The sequence below is a fragment of the Delphinapterus leucas genome, chromosome 11, assembly GCF_059928025.1.
Source record: "Delphinapterus leucas isolate spDelLeu-1000000601 "Yukka" chromosome 11, BTC_Dleu_Yukka2, whole genome shotgun sequence".
Taxonomy (NCBI): domain Eukaryota; kingdom Metazoa; phylum Chordata; class Mammalia; order Artiodactyla; family Monodontidae; genus Delphinapterus; species Delphinapterus leucas.
In genome coordinates this window covers 66,190,292-66,211,419 of record NC_143139.1, presented here as the reverse complement: position 1 = coordinate 66,211,419, position 21,128 = coordinate 66,190,292, and the positions used below count along the sequence as shown (strand labels likewise).

The following is a 21,128-nucleotide window of genomic DNA, read 5'->3' as shown; positions in this document are numbered from 1 at the left end:
CCCACAGAAGTTACTAGGTGCAAAGCCCTTGGCTGACGCAGCCCTTCCGGAAGGGCCCCTCCTCACTTCTTGTGCCTTCCTCAGCGCCTCTTCCACCCAAGAGCTCTCTCAGTGTGCATCCTTGGCTTCAGTCAGTTCCTTCCCTCCTGGACTAGTGAGTGGTACCTGAGAGCGTGCTTAGATACCATGGTACAAATGGGAGGGACACCTGCGGACAGGCTCACCATCCCAGTTTCTCCTTCAACACTTCAGCCCACGGGACCCAGTCTAGAGGGGTAGAGGTCTTCTCCCACCTGGATTAATTATGAAGAGACATTCCCTCAAGGCTTTCCTCAGCCGGCCAGCAGCAGGGGCTGCTCAGCTAGTGAGGCACCAACTGACTCTCCAGCACTGTTGGCAGCTGGGACAGAGCCTTTCCTGCCTGTGTCTGCTGGGGCACTGGGACCATTCCTTTGTGATGGGCTTTATTTTTCACTTTGTTTACCAGGGTCTAAATGGAGCAAATTCCACCCACACATCTTGGTAAGATAGGGGTGTAGATGAAAAATCTTTATATTTTTGAGGGTTTCTGTTTACTTGAGGAAATTGCTTCATCTTGCTCAGTTATCCTTATGGGAAACAGGCTGCCTGTCTTTGAGGGGCTCCTGCTTCCAGTTGCTGAAGTGATATTATACTTTCTGAGGAAGAGGATGGTGCTCTTTCTTGCCCTCTGTAGGAGAGGGTTTTTTTTGTTTTTTTGTTTCTTTTCTTTTTGGAGAACATTTTAAATTATGACCATAAAATTTCATGGCTTTACTTACTGGGCATTATTCGATTCTCTCAGAGGATAGGCTAGTTTCCTTCCCCCTGGAGGATCAGTGTATTCATTTCCTTCCTTTCCTTGCCAGCATGCTCTGAACGCTTTCACTGCTAGGCACAGGACAAACAGTAAAAATGATAGATTTCCTGCCCTTCTAGGTCAAAGAGAGGAATACAAACATTTTAAAATTAAGCACGATAAAGTGATATTGATGCTGTCACAGTCATCTGTGCGGAGTACCACTGGGGCATAATAAAAGAAGAGTATTTAAATGTGGGGGCAGGCTCATAAATACTGAAGGAGAACACAGGAAAGTGTTGGCAGGAAGAGAAAGGGATGCTAGCCTTCCTGGAAGAAGGATCGGTGAGAGCAAAGTCCAGATGGAGGCAACACTTGAGATGCCGTGGGAGTTGCAGCAAGTCTGGATCATTTGAAACTGGGGTTAGATGGAGTGCAGAGAAAGACTATACGAATGAACTAGGCAAGGGAAGCATCATGGAAGATTTGGATGCCCTGCTTAAGAGTTTGGATTTTCCTGTTGGAAAACTGGAAAGCCATAGAAGAATTATAAGCAGGGGTAGGACACTCATGCCAAGGAAACCAAAGGGCAGTTATGAGGCTCTGAACTTAGTAGCAGTGGGACTGGAGAGGAGAGGCAGTGAGGAGAAAGGTAGGAGGTTGAATGAACATGACAACGTTCCAATGGATTGCAAGGAGGTTATAGTGGTTATAACCTATAAACTATATATATATATATATATATATATATATATACAAACTATAACCACTAGGGTGGTTATAGTTTTCAGCTGAAAGTTTACTTCACTGAAAAGGAGTATTAGAGGAAGAGTAGGTTTGACCGGAAGTTTAATTTTAGACATGTTGATTTTGAAGTGCTGGTGGAATGCCCATGGGAGTGGCAGTGTCCATCAGGCAGATGAATAAACAGGTCTAGAGCTCAGGAGAGAGAGGTAGCCTAGAGAGGTAGCCTAGAAATTCAGATCTGAGCACCATCAGATACAGGTCCTTTTGGGAGCCAGGACCATGTCCCATGGAAAGTGTGTAGAATGAAAAAGGCCCAAGGACAGAGCCTTCAATGGAAAAGACTAATACTTAAAGGACAAATAGAGAAGAGGCTTCAAAGAAGGCAGAGAGAGAACAGATAGTGGAAGGAGAACAGTCTAGGAGCAGTGGCTCTTTTGGCTTCTGGGAAGCAACTCTTGGGGGTCAGATGTTCTCTCCATCTCCCTGAATCTTACGGCCTTCCTGTTTCTGTGTATTGGCTTTATCTCTTCTCTCTAATGACCTCTTTCTCTGCTCATTCAGTTTCTGACCCTCATAACTTTGGCTTCACATGGTCAAACACTGCCCCTAGAATCTCTTTATATACCATGACTTTTCAACTTCCACCCCATACTTTTGTCTATTTCAAACTCCTGAGAAAGGGAGAATCTGACAGGTCTAACCTCTCTTCAGGTCACATCAAGGATCTAGGTTGCCTTGACCAGGTGTGTACTCATGCTCCCATCACCAGCGGTCCTAAGAGTCTTGGGTATAAAACATGGCTGTCTGTGTTCACCCCTTTGACAGGAGATATGGGCAAAGAGAAAAAAAATGTGGTTACTTAGGCTGAATGATATCTGTAGTTTTAGAAAGTTTACGGAAGGGGTTCCTCAACAATGGCAGACACGGTAATATAGTCAAGAAAGTATCCTGTGGATCTGGTGGTGTGGTTGCCAGTTGCTGGGATTGGGGGAGGGATCTGGTTGCTGTGAGTTGGCAGTGAATGAGGGAAGGAACTGGAGACATAGAGCTGTGGCTTCCCCTTAATCAGGATTTTTACTTCAAACTTTATAATATAAAGGAAGGGGGGTGATGTTGATACAGGACAGAGTCTAGTGGTGGTTGTCCTTTCTTTTCCTTCTCAAACATATGATTATTATTTAGTTATTTGCCCTTGTTCTGTACTAGAGCAGTAGGTTTGGACCTATGAACACAGATAACAGAACTACACTTAGAAAAAGGAGAAGGGATCCCTTTGAATAAGACCGTGGGAGGGAGGGAAGGAGAAGTGATGTGGGTAAATTGTAGGAAAGGTAAGAGTTTGGCAAAGAGCACTGAAGTCCACTCTGCAAAGTCTTTCCCCCTTCACTCCTTCACTTCTCTCCTCCCTAAGAGTTAACTGATAATTGAATGATTCTGCAGATTCTGAGATAACCACAGATCCCATAGAGAATCCAAAGTAGGGTAACTGTCCTGGTCCTTTAAGACTGAGCAGGCTCTGCTGTTGAGGGCAGCACACCAAGGAAAGCCAGGCTGCTAGTAGGCTTCCTTTATGGTATAGCTTTCTTTGGAATGATCTGTAATGCTGATCTATCAGCAGGGGTTTCTGTCAGCCCTACCAGCATTCTGGGGCAGCCCACCCAGTCTGCATTCTGTCCCTCAACCTAGCGATGGCCATGGTGTCATGGGCTACTTATAAAATATCACAGAACTCATTGACTCTCATTATGTAAATTCTCTCATTGACTCTCATTATATAAACTCTCTCATTATGTAAATAAAGGAACTGAGACCTGAAGAGGTGAAGTGACTTGCCCAGGGTCACATACTTGGTGGCAAAACCAGGAATAGAACATAGGCTTCCCAATTCAAGGCTCAATGTTATTATTATTATTGTTTTAGTGTGATCATTTTCCCATTAACTGCTTAATATCCTGTCAATATCCATTATGTGCTCAATGAGAGTCCTGGTTTTTCCTGAGAAGGTGATATTTCAGATGGGTTGTGAAACGTGAGCAGAGCTCACCAGGCAAAAAGGTAAGGCAAAGGGTTTGACTTGGGCTAAGTGTGCAACATCTACTGCCTGGGATGAGGTAATTATCATGTGCAGAGACAGAAAGTGACCATCGGAGGCCTCTCATGGCCTCTGTTTGAAATACCAAAAGCTTGGACTACATGCCTTCACCTGGCCTGAGTGGACAAAACACATGCACCACCCATCATCTTGTCCGCTCATGCTCTTACATGTAACCTACTGTGTTCTTCCCCCTTCTCACTCATTCTCCCATTGCTGTGGTCCTTTCCACCATGGGCTTCTGGAAATCCTTATTTAGAGAAAACCAATGACCCTATACTATCACCTTATTCACCAAACACCTACCACCCTGAAGCTTGGTTAACTCTCAAGGAACCACTTGCCAATCTCTCCAGTGCCGGATGCTTATTTTCTCACATCACATGGACCGTGAGGCGAGGCTGGGAGGCTGAGTGGAGGAGAGAGGGGTTAGCCTTCCCCCTGGTCCCCACTCCCCATCTCATCGTAAATTCTCCACTGTTGAATAAAAGAAGCTGGATGTTAGCTGGCTATAGCAGTTGCCATCATTTGTCTTCTAAGAAATTCCCAAGAAGATTTAACATTTGTCTGTTGTCAACTAATGTTATTTTCCTAGATAATCTCTCTGAATGACATTTTTTTCAACATTCTTCTCTTTCTAGATATTCTTCCTCAGTAACCCCTTGAACGGTCAGGATTTAAACAACCATTAATAGATCTTCAGCTCAAAGTTTCCTATGGGTTCCAGGTTGCATATTGGATATCTTCAACATGTGGGTATTATCAGACACAGCATATCCAAAATTGAACAATAAGCAACCCCTTAGACCTTTGTTCCTTCTTAGACTTTCTTCCTCAGTAAATGGCTGTGATACTCAGCTAGTCACCCAGGCTAGAAACTTGAGGGGAGGTGAAGGGTGAGTATCCTAGACTTCATTCTGTCTCACCTACAATATAGAATCAGTAACCAAGTCATGATAATTTTACCTCCTTGACTTAACTTTTTTCTTTTCCATTTCTACTTCCTCTGCCCTAATCAAGGCATTATCTCTTTTCATTTAGGTTTTTGAAATGGGGTCCTAACTGCTGCCCTGGCCTTCAGCTTGATTCTACTCCAATCCATCCTGTAGGCTATATAGTCAGAGCGATTTTTCTAAAATAGAACTATAATCACATCACTCTCTTCCTAAACTCCCTCAATGAACCTTTTATGCCTTGAGAGGAAATGTATCTCTTTGGCATGTCATTCACGGCTTCCAGGCCTAGGACCCTGTCAACCTGTCTGGTCTTATCTCCGTACTCACCATTCACATTAAACAACTTTCAAGCCCCTAATGGAGTCATGCTCTCTCATGTTTTTACAATAATTGTTGCTTATCCTTATTGAGACGTTACTATATACAAGGATCTCTATTACTTGATCTCTTTCTGCTCATAACTGCATGTGGTTACTGTTTTTCCCCCAGTTGACAGATGGAAAAACTGAAGCACAAATAAGTTAACTAACCTAACTAAGGTCACACAGCAAGTGAGGGACACAACTGGGATTTGAACTCTGATCAGTCTCTCTAGAACCCATTCATTTAACCACTATTTATAGCACTATCACTCTGTCCCTCCTCCTGGAAGACCCTTCTTTCTTCCTTCACTTAGCTTACCTCATACTTATCCCTCGGCCATTTATTCTGGCTTCTGCTTCCATCAAAATTCTGAAAAATCTTTCACAAAAAATGTCAATGACGGACTTCAATGGGAATTTTCCCGTTCTCTTCTTACTGGATCTTTCAAATGCTTCCAACCATTGGTTACTCCATAGGCCTTGAAATATCCTCTTCCTTGATTCACATGATGATCTGCTCCTGGTCCTTCTGCTTTATCTCTGGATGTGCTTTCGCAGCCGCATTTGTTGTTCACACTTCTCTACAGAAACTTCATATTGGAGTTTTAGTTTCTCCATTCTTTTCTCCCTACGCTTTTTGCACTGAGTGATCTCATCCATGTTCTAGCTTCAATTTCCATCTATACGTTGATAACTTCTACATTTGTATCCATGCTTTCCCTTTGTTCTACAGACCCTTTTAGACGTGTTTCTTTAATATTCCTTGAATTTCTCAAAAGTATCCTGCACTCAACATATCTGAAATGGAATTTTTAGTTTTCTCCCCAATATTGCTCTTCAGTGTGCTTTAGCACCACCTTCCACCTAGAGAAACAATCAAGAAACTTTTATAGCCCATCAACCAAAGGGCACTAAGAACAAAACTGTAGTCCGAACTAGATTTATTTCACTGACCGCAGCCGGGGGGCATGCACTCCAGGAGAATGGGGGGTTGTCTCAGTAAGAGAGAGTTTTTAGGAACTTCTTATAGGATTTGGGCTTGTAATGCATGGTTGTAGGAAGGATTTAAAAACATGAGGTCCAGTTTTGAATTGGAGGTTGTCAAAAAGCTAGGGAAATTCAATAACTGGTCTTACTTATTCTTTTTTTTAATATAGAAGGCAGGAGGATTAAAGTGGGTTGAGAGTAGTCACTGCTATGAAGTTGGAATTACATGTTAGCCAGAAGAGAGATGTTGAGAATGGGCTTGTCTGTCTTGTTCCAGACATGTCACTGAGTGGCCTTCTCTGAATATTGTCTATAATTGTCATTTATTTTGAGTTTTAGTACCTCCCAGTTTTAGTTAGATGATTTTGGAAAAAGTGATTTTAACTCTCAGCTTTAATTTTCCAATATAAAAAAATAAAGCAAATATCTATTACTATTTGGAGCAGAAAATTCAAGAACACTTTACTTATGATTTTAGTTGTACACATATTTCCCTTCATTTTAATAATGAAACTCTTTTTAGGTGTCTCAGAAAAAAACAAATATTTTTCCTGCCATTTGCAAAAACATTTCCATCTGACTGGTAGATTATGAGACCTGTCCTTTAGGGGCAGGACAACCAAGAAATCATCAATTACTTGAAGTTTATAGCATTATGCATCCACCAATATCTTGACTGTCTCAAGAGGAAACCAAGTCATTAAGACCAACACAGAAGACCCTCAAATAATCAAGAAGTAAGACAGCATCTGTAGTGGCTAAGCAGTTAGATTCTGAAGCCAGATGCCTGAATGTGAATCTTGACTTTACCATTCCCATGCCTCCTCCAACTTGGAGCAAGTTGCTGGACCTTTCTGTATTTCAAGTTTCCCTTCAGTAAAGCAGCAGAAATAATAGTCCCTTCCTCTTAGGATTGCTATAAAGATTATAAAGTAAGTTAATAAATACAAAGTGCTTAGAACAGCACCTAGCATAGAGTAGGCACTCAATATTTAGTTGGCATTATTATTATAATCCATCATGTCATTTGGAGTTTAAAAAACCTTTTAAAATTTGAGTAGTTGCCAAGGACACTCTGTATAATGGTACGTAGGTATATAAGAGAAATATAAAGTTGGAGTAACCTCTAAAATTTTAAAAACAGATCTGGCTACTCAAGGAGACTCCTTCAGAGAGCTCTCAGATGGCAACACACTTGAGGATAGTGAATCTGGAATTATGTTAACATATTGGAAGCTTCCATGGAGGCTGCAATGCTGAAAGAGCAATTTGAATAGTAGACTTCCAAAACTGTCAAAGAAATTGATGCTGTATCCCTACTTGCCAGAAAGGGGCTTATGCAACACCTTTGGACTGCATATAAGAGGAACTACTTGGGGGGGTTTCATGAAATCTATAACTGAAGTGGCTCCTTCTTCTCTTCCTGTCAAGCTGGCCATTTTGACATCTATTAACTAATACATGTAAGTGGGGTAAAATTTGTTTTGATTATGATATCTGTTTAAATTGGCCTTCTGTGGCTGCTCATAATTTCAGTTAAACTATGTGCTTTTAGCATTTACTAGACTGGAGGTGGATTCTTTGGGGAAGACAAAAACAGAGGTTACAAGAAAGATTAAATTGTAGGTTATTATTATTTTTTTCATAATCAAATGGGGCACATAGAAAAGTTCTTTGTATTTATTCTTTTTTTTTTTTTTTTTTTTTTTTGCGGTACACGGGCCTCTCACTATTGTGGCCTCTCCCATTGTGGAGCACAGGCTCCGGACGCACAGGCTCAGCGACCATGGCTCACGGGCCCAGCCGCTCCACGGCATGTGGGATCTTCCCGGACCGGGGCACGAACCCGTGTCCCCTGCATCGGCAAGCGGACTCTCAACCATTGCGCCACCAGGGAAGCCCTGTATTTATTCTTATATTTGGTGACTGGTCATTTGTGCAGTTTTGGAGGGTATCTTTGAATTTAATTTATTGGCACGCTTATGTAGACCTCAGTTATCTGAACTGATTTCTGTCTAGTCATTAGTAGATTGCTTGCCTATGTTTCCTTATATTTTATGTACAAATATCTAGGCAGGAGCCTATTCAGGGTTTGCAGTTCATTGTTATTGAAGCTGTCTGTGGATTCTATGTTTAACCATCAATGATTTCTCAAGCTGGCAGCTTTTATGAAAAGAACTAAATCCAAATTTGGCCCTGGATTGAAAAAAGCAGAGTTCCTAAATAGTTAATGTGTATGATACACTTAATAGTATTATCAACCTTTAACTAGCAATTATCCTTCTGGGAATGTAGTCATACAGTGTAAATGATTGAAAAAGAGAATGTCATATGCTCAAATGTATTCACAACAGTCACAATAGCAAGAGGTTGGAAGGTCTAACAATAAAATAATGGGTAAATAGAGTATATGTCATTAGGATGGACTCTTAAGTCATTAAAAATGATCACGATGAAGGCAGTGTAGAATTATGGGGAAATGTTTCTTACATAATATTAAGTAAAAGAGGCAGAATATAAATGGTATGTTGATTGTTAAGGCAGATATAAACAATAAATGCATTTGGACCGACTGAAAATAACTACTTGGTGGTGGGAATGTGAGTAATTTAACTATACTTTCTTCATTTTTTTTTAAAACCAAAAAAGAGAAAGTAAAGAGTTTTAAATAGCATGATCATATTATTCGAGAGCCAAATTCCTCATTTATTTTTCATGGATTTGTAAAAATGACAGCTTGTATGTTAACTCAACTTGAGGTTTAGCCCAGGAACCTCATTTGTTTGCCTCAATAGATTCACTGTATCTTGATTTTTAAAATAAATTCTATGAAAATTCCAATGCCAACTGGTCTGCTATCTTTATTAATATGAAAAGATCGCATGGGTGAAAGATACCATAATCAGAGATAAGCAGAAAAAGCACGGAATAAAATGTGGAGCATCTACCAAAAGATATGAAGGCCTTTTGAAGAGTTGTTCCTAATTCATATATATAAGTTAGAGTTTTATGGTAAATATACAGATAATACAGAACATTTTCACATTCTTAAATTTTACTTACAAACTAAATCTTTTACATTATATTGAAAAGACATAGCCTTAGTCAGTTGTGAGAAATGGCTGCAAAAAACCCCACAATTCAATCCCCAAATTTATTAACAAGTCCTGTTGCAGTAATGCCTGTTAAAAAATGTCAGCTGAAGGCAGAAGGAATTTGTGAAATTCTGGTCTCCTTTGTATTTATTCTTCAGCAGTGACTGAAGAGAAGGAGGTCTAATATTCTTAGGTACAGACCTCTCGAGCATGAGGCAAGATGTGGTCCATTTAGGGCAGGGCTGTGAGTGAGCACCCTTGGGATTTGCATGCTCCCTAACCTGGGAATGCAGTAGATACTAAGGGGCCTGGCAGGGTCTTCTGTGTTCTTGGGCATAAAACTCTCTCAGAGGAGCCTTAAAGAGGCTGTCTTCTCAAATGTTAAGCACTTGGGGGTCTCTTAAAATACCTATTCTGACTGAGTAGGTTTGGGGTAGGGACTGAGATTCTACATTTTTAACAAGTTCTCAGGTGATGCTGATGCTGTTGGTCTGCAGAGTGCAATTTTGCGTAATACAACTCTAAGCTCAGCTTACTTGAGGAAAAAAAGGTGATGCAGGGAATCTCCTGCTTAATCTTTGCTTCCCATATTATTTCTAAGACTGGAAGCTAATCTTTGGACAAGGAAGCAAGCCACTGGCGTGGACTTCAATGTAAAAAGAAGTGTTATTACATACTGGAATAATTTCTTACAATTTTAGCTTATCACTCTGGTGTCCAGAAAGATCAGTACTGGTAACTAAGAAATATACTCTATAACTCATATGTTGAAGTTTTAAGCATTGCTATATGCCCACCAGCTTTTTGGAATGTTATTGTCCTAACATTATGCTGTGTGGTCATCTATTTAGTTAGATGTTTTTAAAATTTTCTTTGGAATTTTCAAATTTCATTTACAGGCCTCTTTATAAAACCCCTCTCTGATTCTTCTGGGGTGGCCCTTGTATATATGATATGTAAAATGTCAAAGTAGTTGGTATTTAATAACTGGCAATTATCTTTAGGTTTATTTTTAGTAATTATCTTAAGATTTATTTTAAATTTTTATTTATTTTTTATTTTATTTATTTATTTATTTTGGCTGTGTTGGGTCTTCATTGCTGCGCGTGGGCTTTGTCTAGTTGCAGTGAGCGGGGGCTACTCTTTGTTGCAGTGCGCGGGCTTCTCATTGCGGTGGCTTCTCTTTGCTGCAGAGCACGGGCTCTAGGCACATGGGCTTCAGTAGTTGTGGCTCGCGGGCTCTAGAGTGCAGGCTCAGTAGTTGTGGCGCACGGGCTTAGTTGCTCCACGGCATGTGGGATCTTCCCAGACCAGGGCTCGAACCTGAGTCCCCTGCATTGGCAGGTGGATTCTTAACCACTGCGCCACCAGGGAAGACCCAAGATTTATTTTAAAATTAAAATTAATATCATGGGCAGGAAGCTTCTTGGTTTTCACTGATCTTCCCAAGTAAGTTAAAACTAAGCACTATCTGGCATATATATACAATGGAATATTACTCAACCATAAAAAGGAACGAAATTGAGTTATTTGTAATGAGGTGGATGGACCTAGAGTCTGTCATACAGAGTAAAGTAAATCAGAAAGAGAAAAACAAATACCAGATGCTAACACACATATATGGAATCTAAAAAAACGGTACTGATGAACCTAGTGTCAGGGCAGGAATACATACGCAGGTATAGAGAATGGACTTGAGGACACGGGGTGGGGAAGGGGAAGCTGGGATGAAGTGAGAGAGTAGCATTGACATATATACACTACCAAATGTAAAATGGATAGCTAGTGGGAAGCTGCTGCATAACACAGGGAGATCAGCTCGGTGCTTTGTGACCACCTAGAGGGGTGGGATAGGGAGGGTGGGAGGGAGACGCAAGAGGGAGGGGATATGGGGATATATGTATACATATAGCTGATTCACTTTGTTGTACAGCAGAAACTAACACAACATTGTAAAGCAATTATACTCCAATAAAGATATAAAAACAAAACAAAACAAACTAACCACTATCATTGGTGTTCAATTCTTTCAAAAGTGGCCTCGGGCTGCCACTTTTAACTTTAAATTGCAAAGTTCTGATTTTAACTTAGCATATACTTACAAGAAAATAAAAGCCAAGTATGAATCTATTATCCAAAGTAGTAAAAACAAAATACATTATTTGGAATGTCAATGGGATTCTTATCATTGAATCTTTTTTTCTTAAATCTATGACAGTGAGCTGAAAGATCTCTTAAATGTGTTTCCTGTAACACATTTTTATAGAAAATACATTTACATGGTTATTTGTTTAGTTTTGAATATAGTACTATACACCTTAATTCTTTGGCCCACCAAAGTCTGGAGATCACAGGGTTAGACAAAAGGAAAGAACAAAAAGGAAGTCTGTAAGCAGACACTGGGTACTGAAATCATTATGCTTTCAAGATAATAATTAAACCCTAGAGTGAATGAAAAATGGGTGAACTGTTCTCAAGTATTACGGCTTCCTCCTTGGGTGTATATTACTGTTTTGATACTAACAATCTATATCCCTAATACTATTGAATTAATTTGTTGTTCTGAGAATGGAGGTTAAGTGTGAAAACACCAGTTTACAGATGTTCAATGAAGTTTTGTTGGACTTTATATGTCTTACTTGATCAGAAACACATATACTCTGTTTTTGGAAAAGTCAGAGAGATTTCGTCTTCTGTTTCCTATTTTTCCAAGATGTCATTTCTATTTTGGCCCTGACAAACAGCTATCCTACCCTTCTTATGCATTTGCATCTTGTAGACAGTTTAGAATCTAAAAATCAAGACGTAAATTAAATGTGTATTCGATGTAACTCCACCAGGCTACTATGACCTTCAGAAGCTCTGCAACACTGCTTTATTTATTAACTAAAAAAAGCTCCAAGAGATACAAAGTTTTAATTTTCATAATAATAGAAGAGTAAGGAGATATTGGTTGAATTTACTATTGTTTCATTAATCTTAAAGGTAGGAGGTATGCTATTAACAGCAGCAATTTTAATGAAATCCTTTCTTCTCTAGGCATCTGCAACCAATTTATTAGAATGAAAACACATTACCAAGAATCTCATTAACAAAAGCATATATTAAAACTGCGCTAGAAGGCTTCCCTGGTGGCGCAGTGGTTGAGAGTCCGCCTGCCGGTGCAGGGGACACGGGTTCATGCCCCGGTCCGGGAGGATCCCACATGCCACAGAGTGGCTAGGCCCGTGAGCCATGGTCACTGAGCCTGCGCGTCCGGAGCCTGTGCTCCGCAATGGGAGAGATCACAACAGTGAGAGGCCCGCGTACCGCAAAAAAAAAAAAAAAAAAAGAAAAAAAAAACTGCGCTAGAGATCTAAAATATGAAGCATACTTTTAAAAATTCAGATCTGTTTATTTTCAAGAGAAATGGACAGTATTTGCTATTAATTAGAGAAAAGTTATCCAAGAAAATCATTTACCTTGCAAAAGCTTTCAGTTCTTACACTGTAAATGCCGATCCTCAAAACTACTAAATATCACTCTTCAGTACAGTAAAACCTGCTATGAAGGGATGACTTCCCAAATATAGTATAAGCTGGTAACATGAATGTAAATGTGGAGCCTTTAAAGGCATTGTTTACATACATAAAAAGATGGTCAACATCCTATACATTAAAAGTGAACCCTCTCCTTTGCCTTCAATTTTATTTTTATTTATTTTTATTTATTTTAATTTTATTTTTCCTTTCCTTTTGGATTAAAGTGGAAATAGAGCACTAACATTTTTTCTTTATGATTAAAAAATCTGTCCCTTATGCTTTTATTCACAGAGGTTTACCTGCACAGTTATATTGTCTACTAAAATTGGAAACAGTCTGAAGTCACCAGAGCACCAGAGATGTCTGTTGTGATAATCAAATGGATCTGGAATTGTTTTATCTTTCCTTGAAACACATTATTTGAGTATAGTTTACTCGATGGAAAACCACCATCAACTAATTTTCTTAAAAGAGTTGTGGCAGTATTAGAAGACTGGATTCTTTCCTGAGAGGGCAGCTAACTCTGAATACATGTGCATTTAGTTCAACATGATTAACTGATGCACACCAAACCCCATGTTGACTAAATGGAAAGCAATGTGTTGAATTTCAGGTTGGAATTTGCATACTGCCTCTATTTTTCTAAAATCCAACATGTTCAATCATAACTGAGTACAAATTAAAGGCTTTTCCTCCCATGAATTTTAAATACACGCTACTCTGTTCTGTGCTGAAATGTGTTAACTCTCTTATTCTGGATTGTTCATTGGAAAATTCTGATAAAAACAGTACAATTAAAAAAAAAAGGTCTTTCATTGAAAAAACATCTGCAAACTTAATGAGGAAATCCACTGAGATAAATACATCAACTAATAAATTCCCATACATGTAGCCAGTAGTATCACTGGCCAAGTACAAATCATCTGGGAAGGTTTGGAGACTTTCAGTTCCTTTGGTCACAGGTTAACCAGAGCACATAACAGATTATTTCTTAAACAGTCCTCTCCTCCACGAAAACAAGCCATTCTACTGACCACATTTAGAAACAACCCAAAGGAAACTATAATTAAGGGGAAGAATGGGACAGAAGTCAACAATCTAGGACATAGTTCATGGTAAAGCATTGTGTGTTTATGTAGACACTTTCTTCTTCTCCTCCCAAATGTCATTATCTAACTCTTAACTCTTCCATATGCCTCTCATATGTGTTTCAATGACTAGATTATGAACTCCTGAAGGTTAGGAACTATCAACATCTTTTAAATCTTTCTCCCCAACCTTAAGTGTTATAGTCACATAGCTGCGAACTAACAAGATAGTAGGTAACTGAATTACATTTAACATCCACAAAGTACTTTTATTGAGATGTAGGAAATTAATAGAGGATTAATTACAGATTCAATATAACAGTTATATGATTATTTATGTTTTATTTTTCTTCTTTCGGCAATTTTAGCATATTGCATTTCTTTGAGAAAAATTTCCTTTTTACACAAATGTTCAAATTTATCAGTATAAAGCTGTTCATAATATTCTTATTACCGTTCTAATTTTTGTAGGATCTATAGTGATGTTCCCTTTTATATTCCTTAGTTATTTAACTGTTTTATTTTTTTTTAAATGATTACTCTTTCAGAGTTGTGTCAATTTCATTAGTTATCCAAGAACCAACTTTTAGAGGTGTTAATTATCTCTTTGTGTGTTTTTCTTCCACTAACTACTAATCTTTTGATTTTCGGTCTTTTTCTTTGCTATTATGTTTTCACAGCTAATATTTCCTTATATCATGGTTTAGCTCATCTTACAAGTTTTGATGTCTAATTTGTAATGAAAATTACAATGATCTGTAATGAAAAATTATAATTCAATTCAATTATTTTCATTATTATTCAAAATATTTTCTGATTTCCACTTTCTTCTTTGACTTGAAAGGTATTTAGGTGTATAATTCTTAAATTTAAAGCATATGGGACCTTATCAAAATACCAATGGAATTTTTCACAGAACTTGGACAAATAATTCTAAAATTTGTATGAAAACACAAAAGTCCCTGAAAAGTCAAAACAGTCTCGAGAAAGAACAACAAAGCTGGGGGTATCATGCTCCCTGATTCCAAATACTACAAAGCTACAGTAATCAAAACAGTATGCTGCTGGCACAAAAACAGACACATAGATCAGTGGAACAGAATAGACAGTCCAGAAATGAACCCACACTTTTATGGGTAATTAATCTCCAACAAAGGAGGCAAGAATATACAATGAGGAAAAGGCAGTCTCTTCAACAAACAGTGTTGGGAAAACTGGACAGTTATATGCAAAAGAATCAAAGGGGACTACTCTCTCAAACCATGCACAAAAATAAATTCAAAATGGATTAAAGACTTAAATGTAAAACCTGAAACCATAACACTTCTAGAAGAAAACATAGGAAGTAAGCTCTTTGACACTGATCTTAGTAATATTTCATGGATATGTCTCCTCGGGCAAAGGAAACAAAAGCAAAAATAGACAAATGGGACTACATCAAATGGAAAGGCTTTTGCACAGCAAAGGAAGCTAACAACAAAATGAAAAGGTCACCTACTGAATGGGAGAAGATATATGCAAATGATACATCTAATACATCTAATAATAATACATCCAAAATATACAAAGAACTCATACAACTCAACATCAAAAAAATCCCCAACAATCCAATCAAAAATGGGCAGAGGATCTGAATAGACATTTTTCCAAAGAAGGCATACAGATGGTCAAAAGGCACATGAAAAGATGCTCAACATCACCAATCAGCAAGGAAATGCAAATCAAAACCACAATGAGCTATCACCTCACACCTGTCAGAAATGGCTATCAACGAAAAGAACACAACAAATGCTGGAGAGGGTGTGGAGGAATGGGAACCCTCGTGCACTGCTGGTGGGGATGTAAATTGGCACAGCCACTATGGAGAACAGATGGACATTCCTTAAAAAACTAAAAACAGAACTTCATATGATACAGCAATTCTACTCTTGGGTATTTATCTGAAGAAAACAAAAACACTAATTTGAAAAGATAAATGCACCCCTGTGTTCACTGCGGCATTATTTACAATAGCCAAGATATGCAAGATATGGAAGTAACCTAAGTGCTCCTCAGTAGATGAATGAGATGAATGGAAACAGAAGATGTGACACACACACACAATGGAATATTACTCAGCCATAAAAAAGAACACAATTTTCCCATTTGCAACAACATGGACAGACTTGGTGGATATTATGTTAAGTGAAGTAAGTCAGACAGAGAAAGACAAATACTGAATGATTTCACTTATATGTGGAATCTAAAAAGTAAAACAAATGAATAAGCATAACTAGACAGAAACAGACTCATAGATACAGACAACAAACAGGTGGTTGCCAGAGGGGAGTGGGTCAGGGACAGGGAGGGAGAGAAATAGGTGAGGGAGATTAAGAGGTGCAAAATTCCAGCTGCAAAACAAATGAGTCATGGGTATGAAATGTACAGTGTGGTTGGCAAGGGTTGGGGGGGTGGGGAAGGGATGAACTGGGAGTTTGGGGTTAGCAGATGCAAACTATTATATATAGAATGGATAAACAACAAGGTCCTACTGTATAGCACAGGGAACTATATTCAATATCATGTGATAAACCATGATGGAAGAGAATATATTGATAAAAAAAGAAATATATATATATATATATATATATATGACTGAATCACTTTGCTGTATAGCAGAAATTAACACAACATTGTACATCAACTATACTTCAATTAAAAAAATAACTGTGCATTATCTTTGTATGGTGACAGATAATAACTGGAGCCATCATGGTGATCATCTTGAAATGTACAGAAATATCAAATCACTATGTTGTGTAACAGGAACTAACATAGTGTTAACTGTAGGTAAATTATACTTTAAAAACAAATAAAAACAAACAAACTCATAGAAAAAGAGATCAGGTTTGTGGTTACAAGAGGAGGGGGATGGGGTGAGGGGTAATTGGATGAAGGCAGTCAAAAGGTACAAACTCTCAGTTATAAGATAAATAAATAACAGGGAACATAGTGCACAACGTAAATATAATTAACATTGCTATATGTTATATATGAAAGTTTTTAAGAGAGTAAATCCTGAAAGTTCTTATCACGAGGAAAATTTATTTTTCTTTCTTTAATTTTGTATCTACATGAGGTGATGGATGTTCACTAAACTTACTGTGATAAACATTTCATGATGTATGTAAGTCAAATCATCACGCTGTACACCTTAAACTTAAACAGTACTGTATGTCAATTATATCTCAATAAAACTGGAAGAAAAAAAATAGAGCATATGGAAATTTCATATATTTATTTATATATGTACTATTCATATACATATATGTGTATACACACACACATATATATGGAATGGAATACTACTCAACCGTCAAAAAGAACGACATTTTGCTATTTGCAACAAAATGGATAGACTTGGTGGGTATTATGCTTAGTGAAATAAGTCAGACAGAGAAAGACATATACTATATGTTATCACTTATATGTAGAATCTAAAAAATGAAACAAACTAGTGAATATTTGTTCACTAGTTTATATTTTGTTTAGAATAACAAAAAAGAAACACTCACAGATATAGAAAACAAGCTAATGGTTGTGAGTGGGGAGAGGGAAGGAAGGAGGAGCAGGATAGGGGTAGGGGATTACTACTATGTATAAAATAAATAAGCTACAAGGATATACAGCACAAGAAATATAGACAATATTTTATAAAAACTATAAATGGAGTATAACCTCTAAAAATTGTGAATCACTATGTTGTACACTTGAAACTTATATAATATGTAAACCAACTATATCTCAATTAAAAAAAACAAACAAACATGTATTAAAAAAACGCAGTCAATTTAGCTCATAGCCATCCAGGAAAAAAAGAAACCTCATGCCTCATGACAAAGACTTTGGAATAACTATGCATGTTAAAGAGGGTAATAATAATAATTATTATTATGCACAGTAGCTAGAAATGCCAATTAAAGAACAATCAACAGATGCATGTAGTGTGGGAGGTCTTTTGCATAAGTCTCAGCATTTATACCTATAGATACAGAGCAATCACTGTTAGAAATTAATCTAAAAATGAATATTAATCTTAAAATGACAGATTATGTCAGCAAGCAAAATTGCTGTTGTGAAACATACTACTGAGCATAAAGTAATGTTCTTTATCCAGTAATCAAATCCACTTTTAAATGTGGACAATTCCTCAAATTTTGAATGGGGACAATAAAAATCCATTTGTAAGTTGTCTGATTAGAATCTAGAACACATTTTTTTCCCCTACAAAATCAATGTCATAACTTATAAGTAAGTTCCCACTTCTCTCCCTCTAGGACATTTAAAAAACACAACTATTGCTTTTATATTATGCATTATGTGCCAGGAATTAAGTACTTTACATGGAGAACCACAACCATCTGCATCAATGTGACAGAGCTATGGGGTCTAAGAACTGAGACCACCTGCTTCAACATGATTTATTTGTTTTTTGCAAGAAAACTTTCCCCAGGAAAGATAAGACTGTAAACCAATAAATAACTTCATTGTTTGTTTCAGGAAATTCCCATATATTAATTTATCTCAGACAAACAATCTGCTTTCCTTGGCAGAGAGTTCACTTATTAAGCAACAGTTTACTTATCAAGACTTGGTTCAAGGCCCTCACCTTGCTATAGATACTAACCATAAAACTTACGTCATGAAATTTCCCCAATCCCAGTCTGTTCTCCACCTTAAAAAAGCTGCCTTAAGCTCCTTGAGCCCAGACTTCCAAATCTTATAAATATCCTTTCTTGACTTCCTCCTTCAGAGACAGTCAAGACGGTCAAGGGGAAGTCCTCTATTGCTGAAGAGAATTCTAATAAATTTAGTTTTGCTTGATTAACAGGGTGGCTGGAGATATTTTGGGGGAGTTGAATAACATATATTTAGTCCGTCAATCCTCTTAATAACCTTATGAGTAAATTCTATTCTTACATTATTTTTTACAGATGAGAAAACTGAGGTACACCGAATAGTTAAGTGACTTAGGCAAGGACACAAAACAACTTAAGTCACATGAATCTAAACTACAGTACTAATATTACTGAGTCCTTCTTCCCCCTAAGTCTATTGATTTGGAGATACTCTAAAGAATCCTATGCCCTGATCCTCTCAGCCCTGTTCAGTAATTATAGTTCTAATTACTGTAATTAGTAATTTTATTGTCTTCTTCACTGAACTCTGAGGACAGGGACATGTCTTGTTTGCCTCCATACTGCCAGTGCCTACCTAGCATAATCTCTGACACATGGTAGGCATTCAATAAATGTTTATAAAATAAATATTAAATAAAACCCTACTTTACAAATGAGGCTCTGAGATATTAAGAGTCTTGCTTTAACTCACCCAGAAGGTAATTGTCAGAATTGGTGCTCCTGCTAATGCACCACTCTTTCATTCAACTTGTAAACGAGTTCTCAAAGAGCGGTTTTTATGAGATGAGTCTACAAACAGTGCAACAGGGATTCACATGTATAAAGTCCTACCAAAATATTGTATTTCTTTGCTTTCTGCTGAAATGTTATCATCTCAGTGTGACCGTACAGATCATCTCATGTTGATTAGATGCTGGAATCTCACATTTGTCTCTGATTAATAAAAAATGGAAAGCTCTAATTGGTAAATGCAATTTCTGACAATGTTTTGAAACACTAGGAAGTAACTACATACTTTCCTTGGTATTAAAACATTTGTAATTCACTTCTCTTTACCCATATAAGTAGAGCTTTACCTATATAAGGTTCTTTTTTTTTTCTTTATTATAAGGAGAAATGAATGTTATATAAATATTTGGGCATCAGAAAAAAAGTTTAAAATTTTACATAGAAGTTAAAATTATGAAAGGAAAGAAGGTAGGCTTGGAACGGTTTTCTGCTCCTGAGTTAGATACTCATATAGCAAACAATATAAGGAAATAAAATAGAATAAAATAAGCAACCTAAAGAGACGCATCAACCAAATGCAAATGTGTGAACCCTGTTTTGATTCTGAATTGAACCAACTGATATAAAAGACATTTTGAGCCAATCACGGAAATGTGAATGAGGATAAGTAATAGATTATTATGGAAAGAAATCCTTAACTTAGAAATATATATTTACGTATTTATGTGAAATAACAAACTGCTTGAGATTTACTTTAAAATTCTCCAGGGAAGGTGAGTATGGGTGGCAAATGTGTGTCTGTGTGCACTTTCATGTGTGTCCTGATGAAACGAGATTGGTAAAATGTTTATAATTACTGAAGTGTGTGATGAGTACATGGGGATTTATTATACTCTACTCTCCACTTCTGGACATGTTTAAAGTTTTCAGCATAAAAAACTTAAAAAATGGCTAATTTTCCCAGTGTTGTACTAGGTATACAAAGCACCTGATCATTCACACATATACTGGCTACAAACTCAGTATCACAACCCAAAGCAAAAAATTATTCTCATCTGTGTATAGACTCTAAAATTTAAGAAAGCAGTTACTTCTTCTTCTGGGAGAATTTTATGCAGTCTCTAGCTGATAATCAAGGAAGCTTTTTCCCAGTTGTCCATCTCTTCTGTGTGTATTAGAAACCTCAAGTTTTCTGCTAATGAAAGGACTCTGTACCATACTGGGCAGAGTGTGGGTCTTCTCTTATTCACTCCTGCTTCTCCTAGATTGGTTTTTTACAGAGTACCAGATGATTCATAAACTGACAACCCATCCTTTATTTTAGTAAGATAAATAGCCCCAAGAATCCTTAAAGTGAATATCTCAATTATAAGACACATATTCCTTTAAGGACACAGAATATTTCCTTATGTAATTTAGATTAAAACACAGTATAAAATATGCTTTATATTAAGCACTTTTTATGTCTGGCCTGCTTCCTGGGTATTTATTTAAGCATGACTTTTTCTCTCCTGATAACATGAAAAATCCTTCCAAAATGTGAAAGAAAATGCTAATGATCTTCAGGACCAACTAGTTGTACTGTATCTATACCTATACCTTTCATCTGATTTTAAGTTGGTAAAAAGTCAAAATGTGATATGCAGCAAATAGCAAGGGTCTCAAATACTGAACAGGAAGCAAGGCTCAGATTACAATGTCCTATAGACGTACTAACTCAGAAATGTAGGTCAAATCCTTTTATAATATTTTCATGAGTTCTTGATTTTTTTAAAATTAATGTATGCTTTGACAATGGAAAATGGATTAAGGCATTCTGTTGTTAGCTATTGTTTTATTGCCTATTTAAAATATATAGCAATTTTTTCAAATATTTATGTAACATGGCATTAATGTTTAGAAAAGCAAAATTAGCAATTGATTCCACAAACAGATACATCTAATACCTTGCTTCAATTGAAATCACTGCTGCTTCTTCAGTGCAATAATGGCATAACATCTGGGAGATTTCACAGGATCAAACAACTTCACAAGTGCAGACCACGCAATATCATC

At 37.3% G+C, this 21,128-nt stretch overlaps 1 protein-coding gene across 1 annotated transcript in view; it reads right to left on the bottom strand.

Moving 5' to 3' along the window:
- Nucleotides 1-21,128, bottom strand: part of METTL25 (methyltransferase like 25) — a 154,240-nt gene that overhangs the window by 31,094 nt on the left and 102,018 nt on the right. The window contains exon 12 of the mRNA XM_089921079.1: nucleotides 1-21,128. This exon is cut by the window's left edge and continues 31,094 nt beyond it. Coding sequence (XP_089777205.1) covers nucleotides 21,036-21,128 — 93 coding nt within the window. The 3' untranslated portion in view covers nucleotides 1-21,035.